This window comes from Castanea sativa, chromosome 10, assembly GCF_040712315.1.
Source record: "Castanea sativa cultivar Marrone di Chiusa Pesio chromosome 10, ASM4071231v1".
NCBI lineage: Eukaryota > Viridiplantae > Streptophyta > Magnoliopsida > Fagales > Fagaceae > Castanea > Castanea sativa.
Window position 1 is genome coordinate 12746718 of NC_134022.1, and position 16936 is coordinate 12763653.

General features: G+C 34.2%; 1 protein-coding gene across 2 annotated transcripts; it reads left to right on the plus strand.

The window, feature by feature from the left end:
* The first annotated feature begins 11602 nt into the window (after positions 1 to 11602).
* On the plus strand, positions 11603 to 16146 carry LOC142613718 (proline-rich receptor-like protein kinase PERK10). Of its 2 annotated transcripts, XR_012840307.1 has the most exons (5): positions 11603 to 12224; positions 13287 to 13547; positions 13669 to 14547; positions 14808 to 15680; positions 15803 to 16146. XR_012840307.1 is itself a non-coding variant. In XM_075786187.1 (4 exons), the coding sequence occupies exons 1-4, from the start codon at positions 11795 to 11797 to the stop codon at positions 15287 to 15289; spliced, it is 2052 nt and encodes a 683-aa protein (XP_075642302.1). In that variant the 5' UTR covers positions 11603 to 11794; the 3' UTR covers positions 15290 to 15766. The 2 variants fall into 2 exon arrangements, 1 of the variants encoding a protein (XP_075642302.1); XM_075786187.1 differs by lacking the exon at positions 15803 to 16146 and having other exon boundaries at positions 14808 to 15766.
* The last annotated feature ends 790 nt before the right edge of the window (positions 16147 to 16936 follow it).

Here is a 16936-nt window from a genome sequence, read left to right on the forward strand (position 1 = left end):
AGTTTTTAGTTTAATGAAAAAAATCAGATCAGTTTTTAGTTTAAAGAGATCTTTGATAATTGGCAGATTTTGAAATTTAAGAGAGAGATCACCAAAAAAAAAAAAATCATCTAAGGACATATTTAAAGAAAAATTTCAAACCAAACATGGCAATTATAGCAAGAATAAAAAATAATAAAAACATCCTAAACCTATTCATGCATTACCAAACAAAATTAATAGAGAGGAACAGAAAAAGAAAGGAAAAGAAATAAACTACCGCTTGCATGAGCGTGCTCTTCTTAGTAAAAGAATATTTTAGGATTCCAAGAAATTTTATTCAATTCTTTGAAGCCTAAAATACTTCACTTACAAAAAAGAAATTTCTAAGGCAAGAGCCTCTAGAACGTCTTTGACATAAGGGGGTTAAGAAAAGAAGAGAAGAGCCAGAGAAGGGGGGGGGGGTCAGAAAGTGTGAAAAAGTGTGCTGAATTTTGAGAGGCATCCTCTATTTATAGAGGTTGGGATGTTTAACTGGGACACGTTTTTATCTCTAAAAAATCGAAAAAGGTAAGGTTTATCTCAATCTAGGAGCCCTCAGGCTATGCCCACAATTTGTGCCAATCGGCACTTGGAAAGTGCCAAATGGCCCTCTTAGGTGCCGGACCCGCGTTTGAGTTTTGGTCCACTTTGGACTCCTTTTTTGAGGTTTTTTGAGTTTGGACTTCCACTTAGACGCGTTTTTAATCCGTATTCTAAAAATCAAACCCCTTTTCTGGATATTTAGGTCTTTACAGTGATGATTATTTTGTAAATAGATACTCCAAAAAGTCTTGATTATCCACAATTTTGTTGTTATATGATTATCCACTTTATTCCCATGCAAGCAAGTCTATTTTCAACACTAACTAACAACCAATCACAAAATTATTTAATTAATTTTAATTGTCTAGCCAATTAGAATTAATTTAATTAATCATGCGTGGTCGGTTCCACCCAAACAAAATGCATGCAGATCATGCAAACTTGATCATGTGATATCTTTCATTCCAATAGTCCGATTTGAAAATCGGGCATACCATCGCGAACGTTAGAATCTCAAGATCATTTTTATAATATGAAATGAATGAATTAATGCATGTAATGCAATCATGAATTTTGGGTATATGAACGGTCATTCTAGTCATCTTCTTAGATTAAATTATGGATGCAAAATCGAGTGTCTACAATTACATTTATGAAACAAGCAATTAGAGTTGTCCAGGGGTCAATCTAGGTCAGTTTTGGACTCAACTCGAAATTGACCCGCTCAGGTTGAATGGAAGAAGATGAGACTCGCAATTGACTGCCAATCACCACGGGTCAAATTGGATTGAACTCTAGAAAATGATCAGTCGATTCAGTTGAAAACGCAAAAGGTGACAGTGGCCTAAGGAAAGAAAATCTTGGCCAGGTCTAAGCTAGAGAGTGTCAAACATCGTCGGATCTAAGCCGAAGTCACCAGATCTAAGCATATTTGATAAAAATATTGCCAAATAAGCCAAAGGTCACCGAATCTAAGTAGATCTGAAAAATAATATAGCCACATTTGAGTAGAGGAGGGTTGATCGTTGCCAAATCTAAGTAGAAGGGGGCTGATTTAAAGTGGTGGTCGGTCGAGTTTGGCGGCTTAGGTTTTAGAGGAGAAAACTTACCACTTGACTTGCTGAACTCAAGTTCTGAAGGCTGAAACCTGTATCCGATTGCCAAAGTTGTTGAATCGAGCAGTAAACAGGTCGGTCCAGATGGGTTGGTCAGTTTGGTCAAGTGTTTGGGTTACTTGGACACCTTTACAAGTGGCTATCAATCCACTAAATGAGAAATGATGGTTACATCAATGCTTATATATAAGACAACCGTACCTAATATGAATCCCTAAATTATCCTTGACTTTACCATACCATATCGCTCCATTCCACTCTACTACACACATAAGGCCATTGGATTGGTTGGCCCAAAAAAAATATAAGTCAATTCCAACAATAAGTAAAGCTCAAACGGTTAGTTTTCACCTTAACCTGAAGAGGTTTTTCTAGAACATCTTAAATAGCATGATTAGTTCTAGTTGTTAGCCTATATATGTATTTCCTTTAGTATCAATAATCTTCCAAATTCTTGTTCTTTTTATATTTTTGGCCAAAATGCAAAATGACCCTATAGTGCATATTATCAGTTTTGTATTAGATCCCTAGGATTTAAGAATTGTCCAAATTTACCCTTCCATCTTAATCTCGTTAACTATAACTGACAAAAAAATGGTCACGTGCATGTGGTATGCACATGATCACTCAAAAAATAGGCGAAACTACACTATTGGTCCCTGAAGTTTACCATGTGTGCGCAATTGGTCCCTCAAGTTTGCAGTGAGCACAATTAGTCTCTTAAGTTTTAAAACTGAGTTGCATTGGTCCTTTTACTAACTGCTGTTAACGGTGTTACTTACGTGGCTAACGGAACAATGACTAGGCATGTTTTTAATAATGTGGCATGTTTTTAATTAAAAATTTACAAACTAAATTTACATGTGGGAGAAAATATTTACGGGTACCAAATTAAAAAAATGAACTTTCTATCTGTTGTAAATATTCACGGGTACCAAAGTTCCTTTTTTTTTTCCCTATCACTTTTGTCAAAAAAAAAAAGAAAAAAAAAGAAGTTGAATTTGAAAAATCTGTTGGAACAATCCTAGGCACAGGAAATGCTGGCTAATGACTATTCTTATTGGGAAAAAAAAATTAAAAACCCATTTTATAATAAACTTCAATAAAATAATTGAATTTGAAACAAAAGATCTGGTCAAAAAAAGAAAATGAATTTCTCTCAAACTCTCCCCTCAAATTTGGCGAACACCCACCAACATGCCGCCTTTGTTCTTGGCCTTCACAAGTGAAGTTTGAGGGGGTTGGGATGCCTCACCCATTTTTCTAAATGTCGCTACCTCACCGATCCGTAGAGCTTGGTAAGTTTTGGTTTTGGAGGGGACCCACATGATTCAAGGGGATGAGTTGACGGTACTACTACTACTACTAATACCATTTTGATGTTGTGGTTGTTGATAAAACTATTGGTTTTAGAGCTAAATCTAAGTTTGGAATTGGTAGATCTGACATGAGTTAGTTAGTTTGTTAAAATGGTGTTTGGTTGCTCCGGCGGTGTTGTCTGAACTCGGAAACTTATCAGCTTGGCAGCATCATTGGAGGCAACGCCGGGAGCTTCTCGACTTGGTGGCATCAATCATTATCGGTGATTCAGCAGCATCTCGAGGAGCAAGCTTTGGAGGAAATCTGGTTTTCTATTTTTTTTCCTTATTATTTTATTACCGCAAGTGTAATACTCTAATATGAATATTGTAATGTTATTGTTTACCAAATTAAAAAATATTCACGGGTACCAAAGTTCCTTTTTTTTTTTTATCACTTTTGTCAAAAAAAGAAAAGAAAAGAAAGTACCTTTTTTTAAAATTTGGCACCCATGAGTATTTTTTCTCACATGTAAATTTAGTTTGTAATTTTTTAATTAAAAACATGCCACATTATTAAAAAAATGTTAAGTCATTGTTCTGTTAGCCACGTAAGTAACACCGTTAACACCAGTTAGTAAAGGAACCAATATAACTCAGTTTTAAAACTTTAGGGACTAATTGTGCTCGCTTCAAACTTGAGGGACCAATTGCGCACACAGGGTAAACTTCAGGGACCAATAGTGTAGTTTTGCCTAAAAAATCATTTAAAAAGCAATACGTGAATAGCACACGATCATTTCTTGCCAATTATAGTAATTAATGAAATTGAGATAGAGGGGTCAATTTGGATAATTCTTAGATGTTGGGATAAATAATACAAGTTTGATAGCTAAGGAGGTTAGTTTGCAATTTACCTAAACCCCAAAGGGTCTTTTAGCATTTTGCTTCTTTTTTTTTCTCCTTTTTATATTTTTATAATTCAATAATTACAATTTGGAGGGTGAAATATTTGAAACTTGAAGTTTCCATTAGTACATCAAGAAGTGCCAATCAAACTACAAGACTTTGGGCATAATTGTTTGAATTTTACTACTATAATAATATGTATTTTCACTTTAATTGTGTTTCCTTGCCATGCACCCCAATACAAGTGCAAGCAATAGAGTGTCAATAAAAGTCATTAGTCATGGTCTAAGTAGTGATTTTTTAAACTTTTGTAATTCACAAGGTCCTGGGTTTAAGTTTTATAGTTAACATTTGGAGAATACCACTCCGTTTGTTTTGAAGAAAAATATTTTGTAGAAAATGTTTTCCCATTTTCAGGTTTTTATTTGCATGTAAAATGTGATCAAACTTGTAAAATAATTATGTTGACTTTAAAATCCTTTAAAAATTGATAAACATTTTATGAAAATACATAATGTCTTCCCCTCCCACCATTTGGTGGCTAGATCACTAGTTCCAGTGGGTTGGGCAGTTGGTGCTAATGATTCAGTGGCCGGAGCTGCTGTTGTTGGTGGTCCGATGGTCAGAGACATCATTCTGACGACTAGTGCTAATAGTCTGGTAATTGGAGATGCCATTTTGATAGCGATCATCGACAATCCAACCACCATTTTCACAACCAGTGTCAGCAGTCCGATCACCGAAGACATCCCTTCTGCAGCAGTCACCGATGGTCTGATCATTAAAGCCACCATTTTGGTGATCTGGTAATCGGAGACGCTGTTTTGATGACTGGTGCCAGCGGTTCATTTACTAGAGACATCATTCTAACGGCTGTCTTCGATGATCTGCTCATCACAACCACTGTTCCAGTGGTCCAATCACTGGACCTCCAACACTAGTTGGTTTAGTGGTTGAGATACAAGTTTTAGTGATTTTCTTGAAAAACTTTACATATCATACCGAGCACTTAAAAATATTTTACTTCAAAACAAACGGACCATACATTTAAGATATTTTTACATGTAATTGCTTAGTGTGTGTAGGATAGAGGGAGTATACTCATCTAAGATTCCAACGAGTTGTTATATCAAAGATCAGTTCCAACCTTAATCTAAATAACAACTGGATGAACAAAACATGAACATCCAAATGTAAGATCTACCCACTAGCTAGAGTTCAAAAGGCCAAAAAGATTGGCTTGACTTTCGGAGGGTAGTTATAAGTTATAACCTTGATGAAAACCCTCACCTCATTTTTCTCTCTTTATTGACAAATATTTAAAGTCTATGCTTAGGGGCTATGTAGTAACTAAAGATCTTTGCGGTCAATCTAAAATAGGGTAGGCTTTGTCATTGCCTCAATCATGAAGCTTAGTCCACTCTTCACTGTAAGGGAGCATTTGGTTCCCTGTGATGTGCCCTTAATATGATGCAACTTACAATGATATGACATTAAGATTTTTGGTTTATTTTATTTTTTTCTAACATTACCATAATTTTAAATTACAAAATATATTACATCATCTTAATCTCATCACCTTCCTAAACAACGTAATGTTGTATTCTTGTATTGAGATTACATTAATGTAAGACTACAATAATGTAATATTATAGCGTAATGTAATATCATAGGAAACCAAATGCCCCCTAAAAGTAAATGTTGCCATTACCATAAGAAATCTAAGGTATAATAAAACAAATGTAAAATAATGAAATATCATTATAATAACACAAAGAAATAAATGTAACTTACTATGATTAATGCTGTGAAATCATCATTTCAATTAAAATGATGACTTCATAGCATTAATTATAGCACATTACATTTATTTCTCTGTGTTATTATAATAACATTTATTTTTCAACCTGTTATAATAACATGGACAATATATATATATATATATATATATATATATATATATATTCAAAATTTGATGAGCTATTAAGTTGTGATTGATATAACATTACATTTATATTGCCTCATCACTCTCAACATTTTTACTGTATAGTAATTATAATATATTAACTCAACGATTGTGAAAAAAATCGTGAAATCTTTTGTCACTCTACGTATAGTTTTAAATTAACACAATGTTACTTGAACATAATTTATGAAGGATTGGAGCGAAAATCAAAGATGATATTGGTATGTGTTAGGTTGAAATTCACCCTGATTAATTTTAATCAATTACCCAAGTTGATTAAATTAAATAATTATGCAAAGGTCCAATTTCAAGTGTGACAGGCACAACCAAATTTCCAAAATCTAGTGTAGAGGAAAATAAATTAATACAGGTGATCTAGTGACAATGAGAAAAATTTTATGAGGAAAACCCCAATCGGTGTTCAAAAGATAATGGGTGCTCAAAAGTTATTTTGGTTAGATGACCATTTAATTAATTTTTGTGTTTTTTGGGTTAGAATAATATTTTAATTTTTTTTGTATCAATTTCAGAGGGGGCCATATGAATTCTTTAACAAAAAATTTCAATAATATATATATATATATATATATATATATATATATATATATATATAAAAATACCATATAATGATAATAACAAAAAAATCAAAAAATCTAGGGGGGGGGTGGCATGGCCTCCCCTGGCCTAAGGCTAATTTAAACCCCAATAATAAATGTTTGTTAATAATTACTATAATTATCAAATTTTATATTTAGACTATATATATTAAATCTCTCAAAAAATATAAAGACTATATATTAAAAATTTCTATGCTTTACATAATTTATTACATTAGTTTCGACCCCGTTATAGACTTATAGTAGATAATCTTTTTAATAATGCTAATGCCACATGCGCACACTTTGCCATGACTATCTTTCATAGCAAATTGTGATTGACTATTTGTCGCTATCACATTGACTCTTTATTACTCAAAATCTGTCACATAGAGCAGTTATAACAAGGTGTGTGTATTTGTGTGTGGTACTAAAGCTATTGTAATCTTTTACACCTTTCTTTTTTTTTTTTTCTTTTTTGGAAAGTGTTAAATGTACTACAAATTTTACTAGGTGAAAATTATAGATTGACATGCAATAAATATGGTTGGTGGGTTTCAACTTTCAACCGCCTATAATTGAATTTTGAATTTCCTTTTTTTAATTGGTACATCAATTTATAAGATCAATATAGTAAAACTTGTAGTACTTGTATTACTACTCTTTCCTTTTTAAGAGGGAAAAAGTTTCTCTCCAAACTAGTTTGGAGAGAAATCCTTCAAACTTATCAAATATTTTTATATTAAGTGTGAAATTTGAAAATCTAACCGTTGGATTGCATGTTCTTATTATATTATTCATGCTTGCAAAATTTCAAGAAAATCGAAAATCAATTGTTATGTCATCAAACAAATGTTAAAAATTCAAGTTTTTGTGATCTAAAATTGTATATAAAAAATAAGTTCATTGATCAAATAATAAATAAAATCCGATTTGAACGAAATTTGATATGCATGTTAAGAACATAAGGAACATGAAATTCAACGGTTAGATTTTCAAAATTCGCACCTAAAAAAAAAGATATATGATAAGTTTGAAGGGTTTGTTCTTTTAAGAGTGTCTCACAGGTTATTAGGCAAGCAAGGGTCTTAGCCCACTCTGTTGCCCACGTTTGGGCATGTGCTTGTAGTTGTAATATTAGAGCCTTCGGAGGAATGCCACCCATCTCCTACTTCTTTGAAACTGTCTTGTGTTCCCACGAAGGAGATGGAGTGCAATCCTTTGCTTTTGTTACTTAATAAAAAAAGTTTATTATAAACAAAAAAGAGAAAGAAGAATGAAGTGTTTGTTAAATAAATAAATAAATGGATTTGATCTAATGGGGGTAAGAAATTTTTTGTTGATACCTAACCTAACCTTGTTAACGGTGAGAGGCAGAAAAATAGAGTTCATAGACAAATTTCAAAAGAGAGAGATAGAGATAGAGATGTCTTTTTCTCATAGTTGAAAACAGAGGTTAGGTACCTGTCATTCTCGAACTGAGACTTCTAGAAAAAAAAGTGCATACCAAAAAAACTCATTAGAATATTTTATGTATATGAACTTTGATTAATTGGTCAATTAAGGGTCAGGAAAATCACAAATTTCTTAAAATACATTTACGGAAATGTCTTTGTATGTCACACTATTTGAAAATTGATACGGTTTTAATATTTGATTCCTTCAACTTTGTTTTTATTCTAGTTTATTCTTGCCTCTGATTTGTATAACAGTACCTCTCATTTTCATCTCTCAATCATGTCGATAATGGTGGCGAGATTTTGTAAAGTTACATACTAGTTAAATCGAATGGCCGTCATTTTCAGTCATGGGGGCCATTATTTCTTCTTTCTTGCCCCTAGTCGTACTTTCTTTTTATTTTTTATTTTTTTTTAAGAGGTAATGCTCAGTGTTTGGCCAAGTTTTAGAGCATTGAAAAATATTTTCAAGAAAACTTTGGCTCCCCCCGATTCAAATTTAAAGTCGGCAACCTGCTTTCTTGTGAAACATGATTGAGGATCAACTTGTATTGTTCTTTTTAAAATGCCGATCAACTTCGAGGGTTGTGGCTTAAAAAAAGTTCCCACTAAGCTAATTTTGCGTAATGTTTCAGGACCAGCTCCTCCTATTGCCTCTCTTATAAATAATTTAGTTTCATGTGAAGGAGTAAAAATTGTTCTTTGTTTTCGTATTTTGTCCTCTTCTTCATGGTTTTTCTTGCAAATCAAGGGGAGTAAAAAAAATGACCTTAAGTCAATCAAGTTAAAGTGTTCATTGAAGATTGCTTCCTTTCTTTAACTTTAAGCCTTTAACTTAAAAAGAAAAGAGAAGTAAAAATAATGATGAAACTTTAAACACTGTCTGTATCTTTCGAAAAGCTATGGATTGTTGGGAGATTAGATTTGTCCAAGTTAAAAGCTAAGTGGTTTGATACAACATATTAACTATTCACTCTTTTTATTACTGATAGAAAGCTTGCTCAAATAATCAATCACACTACTCACACATAAAAATGTCAAGAAAGTTAAAATTTTCAACATAAATATTTTACCTTCTATCTATAGATGTGGGGGAAAACTGACAAAGAAAGTCATTGGAAAATTACTTAAATTAGTTCCATGTTAACTTTTTTGTTCATATTGTTCGCTTGGGCTAGTTTATAAATAAAGCTAAACGGTCTGTCCTCATCTCTTGTCTGCATTCTTAGTATTTTGCAATGCAGACAGATTTAGAGAGGATTAGATAAACAAACAAACAAAAAAACAAAAACAAAAACAAAATTACGTCCAAGATTTATACTTAAAAACTATTTCTGGTAAAGTGAGTCACTTAAAACTTTGAAGGCAAATACCCAATCAGCACTTTAGGTCAGTACCTAGCTCCAAATTCCTCGCTATCCAAACCCAATACAAATATAGAAATTGGAATGTCTCTCCGATCCTAATAAATTCCATACTTATTATAGGGGTGCGTTACATGCAGTTTTATCATCCTATCCTATGCTATGAATTTTACAGATAACATGACAATAGCATTGCGTCATGGATGATTATTCTGGTAGGTGGTACCACAAGTAAAAAACACCGCACCTGACAAAGATTTCACAATTTATATTTCTCTAGACATAGTAGTATTCAATTTTATCCAAGATAAGACAAATATTAAAATGGTCTATATATATGTAGCTATGTTGATTAAAATTGGAAAATAAAAGGGAATCCCATGTGAAGGATGCCAGTTTTTTGGGCCCTACACTCCTACATATATAGTACACAACTGGAAAAGCATAACTTTCTTCTTCTTCTTCTTCTTGTTTTTTTTTTTTTTTGGTTGCTTAAAGGAAAGTATGAAGTATAAACTGTAATTACTGGGACAAATAATGGTTTGCAATTTGCATGTAGTGAGTCTGAGTGCAAATGAAAATCTTGGGTTACATTGCTCCAAGAATTAATACGAGAGGGAGCTTTCTAATAATAGAGAAGAAAGCACAAGGTAGGGAACATGAAGATTACTGTACATTACGTTCTAACTTCTCCAACAGACAGGAAGATAAATCAACCAACCCCCTCCCCATGTGGAGTGCGCCAAAGTTAGGTCTCCCACCAAATTGACTTAAGAGTCTTAAGACCATTTTTTAGGCCATAATTGACCATAGATTATTAAAAACTAGAGAAGAATAATGTCAGGAACCATAGGCTAGCTGCTCGGGCTGTCTTCAATTTTCATTCTAAATTCCAATTCCAAATTGTAAAGAAGTATATTATAGAACAACGGTAAAAGGAGTACAAACGTAAAACGACAATCTGCCAATAATTGTTTGCATAACGAACTTCATATTTTGAGATTTGTACGTATTAGTAGTATTAAAAAGTCTTGAGATAAGGTTATTCAAAATAGACTACCTCCCAAGTCCAAGATGACTCCCGTATTATGTTGTAGTTTGAATCTTAATGCCAAACCTGCCCAATATTATGGAAACTGATTTAGTGGTACTTTTTTGTTTTTAACTAGAGCTTTGAATTCAATTTTCAATACCATCCACGCGTTTTTCTTACCCAAAAAAAAATCCCCTTAGATGTTGTGGGGAAACTCCCTTTTGGAAAGAATAATCTCAACGTTTCATACTTAGTTGCTTGGAAATTTCATTTAATTACATTATTCTATGTTATTAGGCTTAAAACTTCGGTGTTGTACCAAACAATTATTCTCCGTCTCTCTCTTCTATTCTTACAACAAGTGAAGGAATTTCTCTCTAAGATTCTTGGTAATTACTCTCTTTATTTGTTTTCAACAAAACATTACATTTTATTAAATAATCATACGAAGCTTTCTTTTATCAGAACATCTCATAATAATCATACTAAGCTTTCTAGTTAACACATTTCCGATATGCTCCATAAAGAATGGTGGTTATTTGCATGTAATTAATTGAAATATTTATATTTGCTTATGCTAAAAGCCTTGTACCTCAAATTTCTAACGGGGTCGTTCAAAACTTAAGTAACATCTTCTCTACTACCAAATTATCCAAAACATTAAAAATAAATAAAAATACATTTGCTCTTTTTATACAGCAGCCATCAATGCAAAATTTTATAAAACTACTAGAAATTTTGACACCTACAAAGTCAAAAATATGTAGTTCTGCCGAGAATACTTCAAGCTTGGAGTCTTGACTCTTGATCAATGCTCCCAGTTTGAACTGGAATACAACCGCAAAGCTACGTCCAAATCCGATTGGGACTGGTTTTAATTATCTGTTGCTACGGATCGTGACTGCTATCCACTCTCCCTCTCTGTTTACAAACTCATGTGATTAAACTTGTCTCAAACATTGTCATATTGGAGGCTTTGGAGCCCATTCCTGCAGCACCGCACTAACCGAAAATCAATCAAACTTAAAGCAAAACAGCTAGTCCATTATCAAGTAGCATGCTTTGTGCACCACATTCATCATCATCACCATTAACCTTACTTTAAATCTAAGGTATATTGACAATTGAAAATGCGTCCAACAGTCTCAGCAATTACAGCCAGCTGTCATGCTGACGTTGTCTAATCCCAAATCCAAATGTGAACCTGTCTGTAGACCAATCACATAAAGCGGGTGTAATAAAATTCCACTCTCTCTTTGAAAAACGTTACGTACTCTTTCTTCCTTTTACTTCGCAGCAAAACTACAAAAAGATTCTATGCAGAGAATTAAAGTAGAAAGAGAAAAAAGACCATCACTCACTCAAAAGACTTTCTCGGAAGAAAAAAGAGTATCAGAATTGCGGTAGAGAGCGAGTGAGACCCAGAAAAAAAAAAAAGGGGTTTTCAGTATAGGTCCAGTGAAAAGGTAAGAGCTTTGAGGCTAAAGCTACAATGGGTTTTCTTCACTCTCTCATCTCTGTGCTTCTTTTGCTCATATTTTCTGCTCCACGACCTGTTCGTGGAAATGTTGAGCTGAAAGCTCTCATGGAGTTGAAGTCCTCGCTAGACCCGGAGAACAAGTTGTTGCAGTCGTGGACGACTGAGGGTGATCCATGTAGTGGTTCATTTATGGGCGTAGCATGCAACGAGCATCGCAAAGTGGCCAACATTTCTTTGCAGGGAAAGGGTCTCTATGGCAAGGTCTCAGGAGCTGTGGCTGAGCTGAAATGCTTGACAGGGTTGTACCTGCACTTCAACAATTTGTCCGGAGAGATTCCCAGAGAGATTTCCAATCTTACTGAGCTGACTGATCTCTATCTCAACGTGAACAATCTATCTGGTGATATACCCAATGAGATAGTGAAAATGGATAGTCTTCAAGGTTAGTGTTTGCTTGGTTCTATGGATGTATATAAAAGTTTCAGTTTTGCTCACAGATTTATACATTTCCTAGTCTTGTTTTATGGGTTTTCTGTTGCCTTTGTGCTACTGTTAGTTTGCCAGAGGCTAACTGAAGTGAATTTCCCATTCTTTCCTTTTTGCATGTTGTTATTTTCCCTCTATTTTATCTATGTGATATGGGATTGTAATTTAGGAGCATATGGGTAGTTGTTTGCTAAATAAGCGAATTTAATATTGAGAGAGGAGCTTCAATTTTGCTTGCATTTGAAGGTTTAATTTCTCTGAATTAGTATAAGTGTATATCTGGTTTATTTGAATGATATTTGTTGCTGAGAAAATTGAGGGAAGGAAGAGAAGGATCAAATTTCAAAATCTGGAGTTAAGCTGTTTGGGATAGAACTTCCTTAAGTGGGGGTACATGTGGTATTGGTGTGGCATTCTGAGTTGTTTGTTTGCCCCAGTCCCAAATTGTAAAGATATTTCTCATATGCATAGTTGTCTGTTATGTGGCTTTTATGGTAATCTTTGGATCGAAGGCCTCATGGAGAACTAAGTTCATTGATTTACTATTCTTTTTCCCTGGGTTTGGGAATGTATTGTCTTCAATCATTCTTCTGAATTGTTTTTCTTTGATCGAGTGGGGTAATCATAGCCAAATAGCTAAATACAATAGGGAGAAGTTTCAACTTCACTTGTTAATATCTGCATCTGGACCACTTCAGTTTACATTTGTTTTTTATCAATACCATCAAAAAGAAAAGAATAGAGGCAATTGCACGAAAGAAAAGAGCCTTGTTTGAGCTGCATCTTTTTTGTTGTCTTTGCTTACCTTGTAAATTATGTAATTGAAATTTACTTCTTTTATCATTACTTTTCTTTTCCAAATTTTCTCAGAAACTGAATGTGAATATTTCAATGGATTGGGAAGTCAGTGTTGTTATGCCAAGTTGATATTAAAAAAAAGGACTAGAAATATATAGAGTTTTTCAGACTTTTGTCCTCGAAACTCGGCTTAATTTGAAATTTTTCTTTGTTTGTGTAGTTTTACAGCTATGTCATAACCAGCTGACGGGCAATATTCCTAAACAGATGGGGTCCTTGACAAAGTTAAGTGTTCTTGCTTTGCAATATAATAGACTGAATGGTTCAATTCCTGCAAGCTTGGAGAACTTGAAGAAGCTAGAAAGGCTTGATTTGAGCTTTAATGGCTTCTCTGGTGGAATTCCAGCTGGACTGGCCAGTATTCCAGAGTTGGATTTTCTAGATGTCCAAAACAATTCTCTCTCTGGGTTTGTCCCTTCTGGTATGTCTATTTCTTACATCCTTGATTATTCCACAAAAATTTTCCTCCTGACACTTTCTTTTTTGTTATTGTGGTTATGCATTGATCTATATTGAATAATTTTTTATAAATGAAATTGAAGCTTTCAAGAGATTAAAAGAACGGTTCCAGTGTGCGAACAATCAAGGTTTATGTGGATCTGGGTTTTCTACATTGCGACACTGCACTGTATTTGATAATGGTGTAGTAAATGCTGAGCCATCTAAACCTGCTGGACCAAACATAAATAATACTGCCCCAAAGGAGAACCCTGAGTCTGCAATTTTCCATGCTCATTGCAATCAGACCCATTGCTCAAAGTCGACAAGATTCCCACTAGCTGCAGTTGTTGCAGTGGTTATAACAGTTACGGTCACATTGACGGGGGCTGTATTTGTGACCATTATTCGGTATCGCCGGCGGAAACAAAAGATTGGGACTACAGCTGATTCTTCTGATGGTCGACTTAGCACTGATCAGGCTAAGGAGTTGTATAGGACAAATCTCTCTCCACTTGTTAGTCTTGAATACTCCAATGGATGGGACCCTTTGGCTGATGGTCGGAACGGCATTGGATCTCCTCAGCATTTTTTAAACTACTTAAGGTTCAACGTGGAAGAGGTTGAGTCTGCAACCCAGTACTTTTCTGAGACAAATTTATTGGGAAGGAGCAAATTCTCGGCTGTGTACAAAGGAATTCTAAGAGATGGTTCTCCTATAGCTATTAGGAGCATTAATGTGACCAGCTGTAAGTCTGAGGAAGCAGAGTTTGTGAAGGGGTTGAATTTGTTAACCTCCCTGAGACATGAAAACCTTGTTAGACTGAGAGGTTTCTGTTGCTCAAGTAGCAGGGGTGAATGTTTTCTCATATATGATTTTGCTCCAAATGGGAACCTGTCTCGATATCTTGATTTAGAAGATGGAAGCAACCAAGTTCTTGACTGGCCCACTAGGGTTTCTGTCATCAGTGGCATTGCAAAAGGTCAGTAACTTCTATTGATCACATTAATTAATTTTGTTTCATTTTCTTTGAGTCTTTTGCAATAATGTTGTGTTATATAAGTTTTTTTTTTTGTTTTTTTGTTTTTTTGTAAGGGTTTCTGTCCACATATTCATTTTTTGTTCTCGCCCTTGAAACTTGAGTTATAAGTTTACTTTAAGAAAATCAAATGAACCATACATGTTTAGAAAACCTTAAAATACGCAGTTTGCTTACTTGGATATTGGTTATGCTCTAACCAGGTATTGGGTACTTACATAGCACTGAAGAAAACAAGCCTGCGATAATTCACCAAAACATCTCTGTTGAGAAGATTCTCATTGACCAACAGTTCAACCCATTGATTTCGGATTCTGGCCTTCCTAAGCTTCTTGCAGATGACATTGTCTTCTCAGCTCTTAAAACCAGTGCTGCGATGGGATACCTAGCTCCTGAGTACATTACCACTGGTCGTTTCACAGAGAAAAGCGACATATTTGCATTTGGAGTAATCATATTCCAAGTTCTTTCTGGGAAGCTTTTACTCTCCAACTCAATGCGAACGGCAGCTGAATCTTGTAAATTTCAAGATTTCATCGACAAAAATCTGGAGGGGAAATTCTCTGAATCTGAGGCAACTATGCTGGCAAAAATTGCACTGATGTGCACCAACGAGCTTCCCACCAACAGGCCAAACATGGAGGAGATAATTCAGGAGCTAAGCAGTTCTAGGAACAGTTCTTGATGGCCTGCTTTTGTGTCTATATCTTGGGAATTGCTGATGATGATGATCTAATGATGGTGACTCATTAATATGCACACTGCTGTTGAAGCTGGTCCTATTTATTGTTATATGTGCTCCCTTTTGAAGGAAACTAAGGCTTGCTGGGGATGTCAAAAGATTTATGTTTCTACAAATCAGTGGAGGTGAGGAAGATTCCCCTGTGATTACTTGTAATAAGTTATTCCTAGCTTTATGAAAAGTAACAACTGCAAGGATGAATAGGAAGAACCTCTGATCATTCATTCCATTTCTGAATATAGCTTCTGATACATTGAAGAGATGCATTTGCAACCACTAGACAGCAACTGCGGTGCTAACTGCAAAACTGTTTCTGTACAATTTACTTTATTCTGTGAGTAACAGCCGAGTCTTCAACCTGCTATGTAACTTCAAAAGATTTGATTTATAGTAAAGATTTATTAAAATTTTCTTTATGTATGTAGTGGTTGACCAGAATTCTTGATACTTCTTTAGGTGCATGGTCTTAATCAAGAAATAAGGCTACCTTTTATTTTTTTTGGAGATAACTCGATGGTTACAACAGGAGGGAGGAGATATTTGAACACTAGGCAAGTAGGCATGTCTATTGGAAACATCAAGAAGTGCAAACTAATTAATAGGCGCATCAAGAAGTACCAATTGATTACAAGGCACATCAATGAAATTATGCTACTTCAAATTGCTTAAAATTTTCCCTCTTCTTCTTTTGTGTTTATTATCATGTTTGGTTGAATTATAAAACAAACTTATTCTTTAATTTCTAAGATGGAGACAAAGCTTATGTTGGAGGTTAGATGACCCCTCACTTGATTAGGATGTTCCTATATGTCTGTATATACTAAAATAGGTTGAGCAAGAAAGTACTTCGTGTTCCAATTTTAATAAAAAGGTTACATCAAAACAAGTGACTTTAACATCAATGTTTACTATCTTCTAAAGCCACTATTTCTCTGTTTGGCAGAAAGCGGGGATTGAAGGGTTATTTTCTTAGTCTGTTTTCGTATTTTGTAATTTAAATAAATCTGTCATCTGCGTGTTCGGTTGTTTTAATCTGTTGACTAGAAGTATGCTGATGATATTCTGGGAAATTTTTTTGAAAGTTATAGTGGTGGAATATTATATTGAATTTATTGTAAATTTTGATAATAGAGTTTCTCTGTTTTTGTTTTGTTGAAGGGAATAACAGAGTTTCATTAACAACAAATTTTCTTAATAATTTTAATAGATAAGTTTTGGAAAGCAAACCATCATAACATAATAATGTAGCAAAAGAATTTTACTTTAACGCAATTCTCTAATTGAGAGAACCTCATACATTCCTAATTAGTAAAATCAAATGGAACATAATGCGCAGGATCATGAGGAGAAAACCTGATTGGAAAAAGGTATAGACAAAAAGGAAGTATTGACTTTGCATTCATTTTCTTCACGTTTTCTACCAGCAATATTTTTTCCACTGCCCCTCTCTACACTTGCAGTGCTATTTGTTATATTAACTAGCTTTTGACCCGCGCAATGCACGGGATCATTTTATGTATTAATGAACTTTACATTCAACACAAACTTAGTTCTCATTCTTCCATTGCATGCATTCAAAGCTAAATAATA